Below are 12,021 nucleotides of genomic sequence, written 5' to 3'. Positions count from 1 at the left end.
ACAGGGTGCACAGGACCACGGACAGGGGATGCAGTACAGCAAGATGCTGCACAGATGATGATGGGGGCACTTACTTTATGGACAAACAAATTGATTGTAAATGGTCCCATTTAGGCAAAAGCCCAGATGCAGGGTCCCGGGGCCCAGAGGCCCATCCTGGGGGAACAGAAGGGGTGTGGTCTGCTGGATAAGGGCACGGTCAACCTAATTAAAATTCCCCATTTCCTGAAAAAAAAAGTTTTAAAAAGTTGTGAAATATCTTGTAAATGGCTAAGACAAGTATATGGAGGGGATTAACGGGCGGCATCTCCTGTACATAAAACTTCAGAAAAGTTCTTCAACTTTCCATGGGCACAATTCAGCATTTCGGGGCATTTTTAGGGGCAGTGTCAACTACTGGACAACCCCTTCCAAATAGTGACCCATGAAAAATAAAAGCACAGAGATTTTCCTCCCGGACCGGTGCCGCTCCTTCACTAGTACCGAATACTCCTCAGTCTTTTGTTTTGTCTTCTTTCTTTTTACCCTGGTGGATTTTACTCCCAATTTTATCAAAATGGGGCAAAATGTTTTATTTAATTATTTTTGCTGTTTTGCTTTTTTTTAAGTCTTTTTAGACTTTGTGGTAGATCTGCTCACTCGGCTACACATTGAGGTATAAATGGAACACTGTCTCTTTAAATTTTCAGTTGGTTTATTAAGCAGCATAAATCGATGTAAAGTTCATGAAAAATAAACACAGCCCATCCGGCCTAACGGTAAACAAAATAAGAAAAGAGTCCAACAAAGTCCTTGCACCGGCCGGGGTCCCAGCCACTCCGGGTTATCAAAAAACCACACGATTCAGGTTTAGCAAAAGCTAATACATGCTCCTCTCTGGATCTGGCCCCCATGTACTGACCAAACCTGAGTGTCAAGGCTGGCTATTTAAAGCCCAGACACTCCCCTGATTGGAGAGATATGGTGAATGGCCTCCCATCCTTCACAATGGTCATTCACAAAAAAACACTCCCTTTTACTATGGACTTAACCCCTCTCAACAAATAATATGCTGGAGGAAACTTAATGGTTTTAGTTCACTGAAGACAACAGCCTCAGGGAAACATATCTCCCCTCCAGCACTTTACCAGTGACTTTGTCACAACTTTAAGAGGTGTTCTCAAGTTGTCTCTTGAGGGGTTCAGAGCTCTGCAGTCTCCTGCTATCCCTGTATTTACACAGAGATAACAGGGTATTTGAACAAGCAAACCGCTCAGGGAGAGCAGAGGGACGGACAGTGAGAGCAGAGGGACGGACAGTGAGAGCAGAGGGACGGACAGTGAGAGCAGAGGGACGGACAGTGAGAGCAGAGGGACTGACAGTGAGAGCAGAGGGATGGACAGTGAGAGCAGAGGGACGGACAGTGAGAGCAGAGGGCAGAGAGCCGGACTATAAGAGCAGAGAGCCAGACAGTGAGAGCAGAGGGACGGACAGTGAGAGTAGAGAGCCGGACAATAAGAGCTGAGGGACGGACAGTGAGAGTAGAGAGCCGGACAATAAGAGCTGAGGGATGGACAGTGAGGGCAGAGGGATGGACAGTGAGAGCAGAGGGATGGACAGTGAGAGCAGAGGGATGGACAGTGAGAGCAGAGGGATGGACAGTGAGAGCAGAGGGATGGACAGTTGAGAGGAGAGGGATGGACAGTGAGAGCAGAGGGATGGACAGTTGAGAGCAGAGGGACGGACAATGAGAGTAGAGAGCCAGACAGTGAGAGCGTAGGTCAGAGAGCAGGACAGTGAGAGTAGAGAGCCGGACAATGAGAGCTGAGGGATGGACAGTGAGAGCAGAGGGATGGACAGTGAGAGCAGAGAGCCGGACAATGAGAGCAGAGGGACGGACAGTGAGAGCAGAGGGACGGACAGTGAGAGCAGAGGGATGGACAGTGAGAGCAGAGGGACGGACAGTGAGAGCAGAGGGACGGACAGTGAGAGCAGAGGGATGGACAGTGAGAGCAGAGGGACGGACAGTGAGAGCAGAGGGACGGACAGTGAGAGCAGAGGGACGGACAGTGAGAGCAGAGGGACGGACAGTGAGAGCAGAGAGCCGGACAGTGAGAGCGTAGGTCAGAGAGCAGGACAGTGAGAGTAGAGGGCAGAGGGCCGGACAGTGAGAGCAGAGGGCCGGACAGTGAGAGCAGAGGGATGGACAGTGAGAGCAGAGAGCCGGACAATGAGACCGTAGGTCAGAGAGCCGGACATTGAGAGTAGAGGGCAGAGGGACTGACAGTGAGAGCAGAGGGACGGACAGTGAGAGCAGAGGGACGGACAGTGAGAGCAGAGAGCCGGACAGGGAGAGCGTAGGTCAGAGAGCCGGACAGTGAGTGTAGAGGGCAGAGGGACGGACAGTGAGAGCAGAGGGAAGGACAGTGAGAGCAGAGGGAAGGACAGTGAGAGCAGAGGGACGGACAGTGAGAGCAGAGGGACGGACAGTGAGAGCAGAGGGACGGACAGTGAGAGCGTAGGTCAGAGAGCCGGACAGTGAGTGTAGAGGGCAGAGGGACGGACAGTGAGAGCAGAGGGACGGACAGTGAGAGCAGAGAGCCGGACAGTGAGAGCGTAGGTCAGAGAGCCGGACAGTGAGTGTAGAGGGCAGAGGGACGGACAGTGAGAGCAGAGGGAAGGACAGTGAGAGCAGAGGGAAGGACAGTGAGAGCAGAGGGACGGACAGTGAGAGCAGAGGGACGGACAGTGAGAGCAGAGGGAAGGACAGTGAGAGCAGAGGGATGGACAGTGAGAGCAGAGAGCCGAACAATGAGACCGTAGGTCAGAGAGCCGGACATTGAGAGTAGAGGGCAGAGGGACTGACAGTGAGAGCAGAGGGACGGACAGTGAGAGCAGAGGGACGGACAGTGAGAGCAGAGGGACGGACAGTGAGAGCAGAGAGCCGGACAGGGAGAGCGTAGGTCAGAGAGCCGGACAGTGAGTGTAGAGGGCAGAGGGACGGACAGTGAGAGCAGAGGGACGGACAGAGAGCAGAGGGACGGACAGTGAGAGCAGAGAGCCGGACAGTGAGAGCGTAGGTCAGAGAGCCGGACAGTGAGAGTAGAGGGCAGAGGGACGGACAGTGAGAGCAGAGGGAAGGACAGTGAGAGCAGAGGGAAGGACAGTGAGAGCAGAGGGACGGACAGTGAGAGCAGAGGGACGGACAGTGAGAGCGTAGGTCAGAGAGCCGGACAGTGAGAGTAGAGGGCAGAGGGACGGACAGTGAGAGCAGAGGGAAGGACAGTGAGAGCAGAGGGAAGGACAGTGAGAGCAGAGGGAAGGACAGTGAGAGCAGAGGGAAGGACAGTGAGAGCAGAGGGACGGACAGTGAGAGCAGAGGGACGGACAGTGAGAGCAGAGGAACGGACAGTGAGAGCAGAGAGCCGGACAGTGAGAGCGTAGGCCAGAGAGTCGGACAGTGAGAGTAGAGGGCAGAGGGACGGACAGTGAGAGCAGAGGGAAGGACAGTGAGAGCAGAGGGCCGGACAGTGAGAGCAGAGGGCCGGACAGTGAGAGCAGAGGGATGGACAGTGAGAGCAGAGAGCCGGACAATGAGACCGTAGGTCAGAGAGCCGGACATTGAGAGTAGAGGGCAGAGGGACTGACAGTGAGAGCAGAGGGACGGACAGTGAGAGCAGAGGGACGGACAGTGAGAGCAGAGAGCCGGACAGTGAGAGCGTAGGTCAGAGAGCCGGACAGTGAGTGTAGAGGGCAGAGGGACGGACAGTGAGAGCAGAGGGACGGACAGTGAGAGCAGAGGGAAGGACAGTGAGAGCAGAGAGCCGGACAGTGAGAGCGTAGGTCAGAGATCCGGACAGTGAGAGTAGAGGGCAGAGGGACGGACAGTGAGAGCAGAGAGCCGGACAGTGAGAGCGTAGGTCAGAGATCCGGACAGTGAGAGTAGAGGGCAGAGGGACGGACAGTGAGAGCAGAGGGAAGGACAGTGAGAGCAGAGGGACGGACAGTGAGAGCAGAGGGAAGGACAGTGAGAGCAGAGGGATGGACAGTGAGAGCAGAGAGCCGGACAATGAGACCGTAGGTCAGAGAGCCGGACATTGAGAGTAGAGGGCAGAGGGACTGACAGTGAGAGCAGAGGGACGGACAGTGAGAGCAGAGGGACGGACAGTGAGAGCAGAGGGACGGACAGTGAGAGCAGAGAGCCGGACAGGGAGAGCGTAGGTCAGAGAGCCGGACAGTGAGTGTAGAGGGCAGAGGGACGGACAGTGAGAGCAGAGGGACGGACAGTGAGAGCAGAGGAACGGACAGTGAGAGCAGAGAGCCGGACAGTGAGAGTAGAGGGCAGAGGGACGGACAGTGAGAGCAGAGGGAAGGACAGTGAGAGCAGAGGGAAGGACAGTGAGAGCAGAGGGACACTGTAGGGCTGGTGATTTATAGCTGCATCTCTTCAGAGGCTGAGAGGGAAAGGGGGGACGAGAGCAAATAACTGCTGTATAGAAATCAAGGGACTGAAGAGAGCTGTCTGGGATGTTAAGAGTTAACCCCTCTCCTGGAACTTAGCTACTGTGTACTCTGGGCCAGGCACTAGGGTCTGGGCTCCGTGGACTTTGTTTGATGAAAGCTCTCATTGTAAAAGAATAACAGCAGATTAAATTAAAGCACTTTAAGAAATTGAGAACATCTCTTTAAAAGTTGAATAATCCTTTAAAATGTTGTATGTTCGTGTTCAACTGTTGAAAAAGAAAATAATTGTGAAAAGTATACTGGGGAGATAGGGGTAGAACTTTTTAAAAAGTCACAAATGATGAATTGAGTAAAAACTAAAATTGATGAGCAATGGCCACATGACGAGCGCAAAAAAGTGGCAAAAAATAATACAAAACAGGTAAAGAATTAAGGAAAGAAATGAAAAGAAAATCACAAAGAAAGATGATGAATCGGCGATGAATTGGCCCCTTTGTGTTTCGATCCTCACTATTTTCATGGTCTCTGCGTGGTGTCAGTGACTGGAGACCTTCAGAGGCTCAGCAGCTGACCTGAGGCAATACTTCTCACAGCTGAGGGTTTGTGTCAGTGCAGTCAATCCTCTGTGAGCAGAACACAGCTGCACAAATCTCTCCTATGCTGACAGTTTGTTACAGTGTGTTAGTCTGGCCTGGATACAAATGCCACAAACTCTCAGCTGAGAGAAGGAATGGGTCAGGGTGGGGCTGAGCGTTTCCATTCACTGAAAGCATGCAGAGATCTTGGAGCTGGAGGTTTGGAGTGGTCGCCGGCCCTTTAGTAATGGTGAGGGGCTCTGTGATACCCTGGGTGGTTCCCTCACAATGGTGACCCTCTCTTCTTCCCCCATCTTCAGACCTTTTTCGGGTCCCCACCTTCCTGCGTCCTACGTCCCAGAAGAAGCCGGTGCAGAAGCTGACGGCCTTCCAGCTCCTGGACAACCTGGATCCGGTGGTCTTCAGTCTGTGCTCGGACGACCAGGAGAAGATTGTCCGTACCAAGCAATGGCTGCAGCAGCAGATCGAGCAGGAGCAGACGGAGACCACGCTGACGGACGAGAGCGTGGCCGAGCTGGAGGACAGCGACTACCAGAAAATACTCACCCTCCAGAGAAAGTTCCAGGTGTCTGTCGTCTACCGACCGCCCGACCCCTCCATCCACATCTCCGGCCTCACCCGCGACGTTCTCTTCATCAACAACGAGGTCCAGAAAATTGTGAATTGTGTAAAGGACCGAAAAAGCCGAGAGCGCGCGGCCGAGCTGACCGCCAACCTGGTGGAGTGGAGACACCAGCACGGAGCCAACATGGCGGTGTTTGAGGACATGGCGAACCTGGAGCTGGAGGAGGCGAGGAACGCAAATAAGAGCAGTGTCACCGTCCAGAGCCGAAACCAGAGGATCACCGTGGACCCGAAGAACCTGACGGCCACCGACAGACATGGAAACCAGATCACCATCGAGCGGGTCCTGAAACATGGTAACGACACTTCACCACCCATCTCATGTCTGATTGTGTTAGTGATGTCACCACCAGGGGGCGGGGCTGACAAGCCCTCTCCCATATGATATACAGGCAGGTTGTCAGCAGTAATAGATGAGGAGGCGGTGCTGTACAATAAGGGGTGTGGTCTCATGTCATATATCCGTGATGTCACCACCAGGGGGCGGGGCTGACAAGCCCTCTCCCCTATGATATACAGGCAGGTTGTCAGCAGTAATAGATAAGGAGGCGGTGCTGTAGAATAAGGGGTGTGGTCTCATGTCATATATCCGTGATGTCACCACCAGGGGGCGGGGCTGACAAGCCCTCTCCCCTATGATATACAGGCAGGTTGTCAGCAGTGATGGATGAGGAGGCGGTGCTGTAGAATAAGGGGTGTGGTCTCATGAGGAGGCGGTGCTGTAGAATAAGGGGTGAGGTCTAATGTCATATCAGTGATGTCACCACTGGGGGCGGGGCTGACAACCCCTCACCCCTATGATATACAGGCAGGTTGTCAGCAGTAACAGATGAGGAGGTGGTGCTGTAGTATAAGGGGTGTGGTCTCATGAGGAGGCGGTGCTGTAGCATAAGGGGTGTGGTCTTGTGTCTGATGACGTCATATGAGTGATGTCACCACCTGTTTGAGCACTTTCTCGTTCACACACGGAGGCAGAGATCTCAGCCCTCCCTGTCCTGATCATGCAGATAATTGTTACAATGTGTCAGGAGATTTCTGCTTTCCATGGGTTGATACATTGTAACAAATTCCCGGAGGATGCTCCTATTCGGTGACAGGATGATGGCGGCTGGGACACTGGAGCTGCACAGGTAGCAGAGTTATGACCCCGCGCTAATCAGACATCTTATATTAGAGGAGACGTCTCTGAAGTTACCGGACTTCTGGCAGCCGATGAATTCCAGTCCGGTGATGGAGGTGGACGTCCCCGCCGGCTCCACTGAACACTTACAGGTCCAGCAGCTGTTCGCCCAAACGTGTCGGAGCCAAATACTAAAGGTAAGAGGACGCCAACGACCCTGGGAGCCTGCCCCTTCGCAGGACGCCGCCGACCCTGGGAGCCTGCCCAGTCGCAGGACGCCGCCGACCCTGGGAGCCTGCCCCTCCGACCCTGGGAGCCTGCCCCTTCGCAGGACGCCGCCGACCCTGGGAGCCTGCCCCTTCGCAGGACGCCGCCGACCCTGGGAGCCTGCCCCTCCGACCCTGGGAGCCTGCCCCTTCCCAGGACGCCGCCGACCCTGGGAGCCTGCCCCGTCGCCGACCCTGGGAGCCTGCCCCGTCGCGTGACGCCGCCGACCCTGGGAGCCTGCCCCGTCGCGTGACGCCGCCGACCCTGGGAGCCTGCCCCGTCGCGTGACGCCGCCGACCCTGGGAGCCTGCCCCGTCGCGTGACGCCGCCGACCCTGGGAGCCTGCCCCGTCGCGTGACGCCGCCGACCCTGGGAGCCTGCCCCGTCGCGTGACGCCGCCGACCCTGGGAGCCTGCCCCTTCGCAGGATGCCGCCGACCCTGGGAGCCTGCCCCGTCGCAGGATGCCGCCGACCCTGGGAGCCTGCCCCGTCGCAGGACGCCGCCGACCCTGGGAGCCTGCCCCGTCGCGTGACGCCGTCGACCCTGGGAGCCTGCCCCGTCGCGTGACGCCGCGGACCCTGGGAGCCTGCCCCGTCGCGTGACGCCGCCGACCCTGGGAGCCTGCCCCGTCGCGTGACGCCGCTGACCCTGGGAGCCTGCCCCTTCGCAGGACGCCGCCGACCCTGGGAGCCTGCCCCTTCGCAGGACGCCGCCGACCCTGGGAGCCTGCCCCGTCGCAGGACGCCGCCGACCCTGGGAGCCTGCCCCGTCGCAGGACGCCGCCGACCCTGGGAGCCTGCCCCGTCGCAAGACGCCGCCGACCCTGGGAGCAAGTCCCGTCATGTGATGGTCACGCGCTCCAGGATGCTCCCAGGATCCCGTCGCCGCTGATCTCAGGGGATTCCTCTCTTCCAGGCTCTGCCCTGTTCTTCTGATTATTTTCTGTTCTGTCCTCACAGATCCAGAGGGTTCAGAACAAGGATTTGTGGCTGAATTACCAGATAAAGAAGCAGAGCATCGAGGCGAAGAGCAGGAGTGTGAACAGCGAGCAGCGGCTCTTCCACGGGACCGACCTGAGATCCATCCAACACATCAATCACAACGGCTTCAACAGGAGCTACGCAGGACGGCACGGTGAGGAGCGAGCGCCGAATATACCACACTGCGAGGTGCACCCCAGAAATACCGCACCCCAGAAATACCGCACCCCAGAAATACTGCACCCCAGGGGTACTGCACCCCAGGGGTACCGCACCCCAGGGGTACCGCACCCCAGAGATACTGCACTTCAAGGTGCACCCCAGAAATACCGCACTGCAAGGTGCACCCCAGAGATACTGCACCCCAGAAATACTGCACCCCAGGGGTACCGCACCCCAGGGGTACCGCACCCCAGAGATACCGCACTTCAAGGTGCACCCCAGAAATACCGCACTGCAAGGTGCACCCCAGAGATACTGCACTTTGCCTGGCCTGGGGTCTCTCTGCATTCGGTCTGTCGCTCTGTGCCTGGCCCGGGGTCTCTCTGCGTTCGGTCTGTCGCTCTGTGCCTGGCCCGGGGTCTCTCTGCATTCGGTCTGTTGCTCTGTGCCTGGCCCGGGGTCTCTCTGCGTTCGGTCTGTCGCTCTTTGCCTGGCCCGGGGTCTCTCTCCGTTCGGTCTGTTGCTCTTTGCCTGGCCCGGGGTCTCTCTTCGTTCGGTCTATCGCTCTTTGCCTGGCCCAGGAGTCTCTCTGCGTTCGGTCTGTCGCTCTTTGCCTGGCCCGGGGTCTCTCTGCATTCAGTCTGTCGCTCTTTGCCTGGCCCGGGGTCTCTCTGCGTTCGGTCTATCGCTCTTTGCCTGGCCCGGGGTCTCTCTGCATTCAGTCTATCGCTCTTTGCCTGGCCCGGGGTCTCTCTGCGTTCGGTCTGTCGCTCTTTGCCTGGCCCGGGGTCTCTCTGCATTCAGTCTGTCGCTCTTTGCCTGGCCCGGGGTCTCTCTGCGTTCGGTCTGTCGCTCTTTGCCTGGCCCGGGGTCTCTCTGCCTTCTGTCTGTTGCTCTTTGCCTGGCCCGGGGTCTCTCTGCGTTCTGTCTGTCGCTCTTTGCCTGGCTCGGGGTCTCTCTGCTTTCGGTCTGTTGCTCTTTGCCTGGCCCGGGGTCTCTCTGCTTTCGGTCTGTTGCTCTTTGCCTGGCCCGGGGTCTCTCTGCGTTCGGTCTGTTGCTCTTTGCCTGGCCCGGGGTCTCTCTGCGTTTGCTCTGCGCTCTGTGCCTGGCCCGGGGGCTCTCTGCGTTCAGTCTTTCGCTCTTTGCCTGGCCCGGGGGCTCTCTGCGTTCGGTCTTTCGCTCTTTGCCTGGCCCGGGGTCTCTCTGCGTTCGGTCTGTCGCTCTTTGCCTGCTTTCCTCCAGTCTCATGCGCGGAGTTGTGTTTTGCTCACTCTCGTTGTCATGCCTTGGTTTCGTGACTCGATCTGGTGACCTCTTGCTGTGTGGTTGGTCTCCCTTTCGGCTGAGCCCTAGCCTGTTTGCTCTCTGTCCATCTGCTGATGGTTCTTTAGTCTTTTCTTTCCTTTCTTTGGTTGCTTCTGTTTCGGTGTCTCTCACTTCCCAGTTTGGTTCTGTCCTATCAATTCTTCGGACGGGCTCTTTATTCTCACCTTGCATCTGCATCTTTGCTGGCTACATTACAAGACAGATGGTATTTGGAGATCCAGCTCCTCAGCTAGGGATTATCTGACCTAGTTAATTTCTGTTGCTTTTCCTTTGGTTTGTTTGTGAGTCTTCCTCCCCAGTACCCTTCCAATTCTTTACATTTGGGGTCTGGGAGGTTTTTCATGTATTGTGTTTGTTGTTTGGTTCTTCTTGTTTTTGTCTGTCTTTCCTGTGTGTCTGTGTGAACACGTTCATTTCACTTTATAGTTATTATTGTTTTAGTGTTGCACATTGTTTATAGAGAGAGTGCAGATCAGGACATTCAGGGTAAGTCGACGTTGAGTGCGGGCGCCATTGCGTATACTTAGGATCAGATTAGGGACTTTCCTAGTCTGAACAGGGACCTGTTGGGTTCAGGTGTTTGTGTCTCCTGGTTTGTATGTAACCCGTGAGAGTCTGCATCTACAGTCATGACACTTGTTTTGTCTCCTCACAGCCGCCATGTATGGAAACGGAACCTACTTTGCTGTGGCCGCAAGTTACTCTGCCCAGAGCTTCTCTCCGGCTGATGCCAGAGGCCACAAGCACCTGTACCTGGCCCGGGTCCTCACCGGAGAGTTCTGTGCCGGCCAAAAGGGAATGGTGGCTCCACCGGCCAAGAACACAGCTAATGCCACCGACCTGTACAACAGCGTCACCGATAACCTGGCTAGGCCCACCATGTTCATCATATTCAGTGACATCCAAGCGTACCCCGAGTACCACATCACCTTCTGCTGAGTGACCGCCATGTACAGGGGGACATCGCTGGTCCCAGGCCTGGATCTCGCTGCCAGCCAGCGGCCACAGGGCTCCGCGAACCTCAACCCCTCAGACCATTACTTGTTATATCCTAGTTCTTCATGGCGACCAGCATTTAGGAGAAATTGAACTTGTTCTGGACCCTTTCCCCAATGTGGACCCCTGAACGCCTCTCTGGTGGTCTCTGCGTCGGTATCCCTTCCTTACCTTTTTTCTGCTTGTTTATGACACCTTTATGTATATTTTTGCCCCTGCTGGACAGATCTTAGTGTGGACATCCTCATGGGCAGCCCCGGTCCATGGAGCTTCCCGGATTCAGTAGGACATGGGCAACTCCCGGCAGTAGCCGTCACCGGTCACTTAGGGGAATGTCAGAGAAATCCGGAGGTACGGCTACTTCCGTACAATATCAGTGAGCCCACCTTACCCCCTGCTCACGTGTCGCAGGCCAGCTCCATGGGTGGGCACGGATACGGGGACATCAGTGGCACTATTCACACCACGTCCCTGGAAGTCGAAGGCATTGGAGGATTCAGAGACGTTACTAGAGGTATAGATCTGTCTACAGCAGCTTGCTGACGGTCTCTATGTACCAATGATTTTGGTTTCCTTTGATTTACTACTCCGGTCTCAGGCGGAGCGCCACTTTAATAAGGGAGTACTCCCTCCTTTTTACTAAACAGGTGGCGAGATCTCAGGGCCGTGTGGGATCCTAGCAGGGTGTATGGACGAGCTGTAGGCGCACACGGAGCTGATCGGGTAGACGCTGCTGTATGGACGTATGTCTGCTGGGAAGGAACTGGGCCGCAGAGCTTACAATCATGGGCACGGGGTCTCTGCTGGCTGCGGTTCTCCCTCCCTCCGTGCGTCTCATCACCGCATTGTGCCTTATAGAGATGCCCCGGCCTATTTTACTGCCAGTCTGTTACTGCTTCACCGACACACTGTGACGATATGTGCAATATCTCAATAAAGTTTATATAGCCTGACAGTGTGGTAGCGAGCGTCCGGCGCCCAAGGAGACCGCGGCGCTCACACCCGGGAAATAGCGCCACGGTGAGAATTGTAAAGACGCTGGTAACACTCTGGGGTGTCCTAGCACTGCGTCCTGTAATGCTGACACGGCCTAGTGATGTCGCAGAGTCCTCCTTATGGACGGGTAGAAGGACGGGCGCCGGTGGCGGCAGCCGCTGTAAGAATGCGCCGCACGCTCGCACTTCCTGTGCCTTTTAACCCCTTCGTGCCACAGCCAGTGTTCACCTTCCTGACAGTCTTCATCATCTGGTCCCAGTGATTCTGAGATTGGGGGATTCTGTAACATTTCATAATAGAAATGAATTTAGGTCAGTAATAGTTGCCTTTTATGTGTGACAAGATCAGAAATTCAGCAAAAATTGTGAGAATTCGCAATTGTGTAACGTTCCATTTCAATCCTTCATTCGATCCCATCGTCCAGCGGTCCCACGATCCTGTGGTCCCACGATCCTGTGGTCCCACGATCCTGCGGTCCCACGATCCTGCGGTCCCTCCGCCCTGCGGTCC

The 12,021-nt window shown here is 55.8% G+C and overlaps 1 protein-coding gene across 1 annotated transcript in view; it reads left to right on the top strand.

The window, feature by feature from the left end:
- LOC141161965 (protein mono-ADP-ribosyltransferase PARP14-like) overlaps window positions 1-11,468 on the top strand; it is a 41,721-nt gene extending 30,253 nt beyond the window's left edge. The window contains exons 14-17 of the mRNA XM_073647553.1: window positions 5,339-5,959; window positions 6,838-6,980; window positions 8,011-8,185; window positions 10,175-11,468. Coding sequence (XP_073503654.1) covers window positions 5,339-5,959; window positions 6,838-6,980; window positions 8,011-8,185; window positions 10,175-10,458 — 1,223 coding nt within the window. The 3' untranslated portion in view covers window positions 10,459-11,468. The remainder of the gene's footprint in view (window positions 1-5,338; window positions 5,960-6,837; window positions 6,981-8,010; window positions 8,186-10,174) is intronic.
- Window positions 11,469-12,021: the final 553 nt, after the last annotated feature.

The sequence above is a fragment of the Phyllobates terribilis genome, unplaced genomic scaffold, assembly GCF_046119375.1.
Source record: "Phyllobates terribilis strain yellow unplaced genomic scaffold, ASM4611937v1 Scaffold_9__5_contigs__length_417890890, whole genome shotgun sequence".
NCBI lineage: Eukaryota > Metazoa > Chordata > Amphibia > Anura > Dendrobatidae > Phyllobates > Phyllobates terribilis.
The sequence above is the reverse complement of the archived record's forward strand: the minus strand, read 5'-3'. Positions and strand labels throughout refer to the sequence as shown.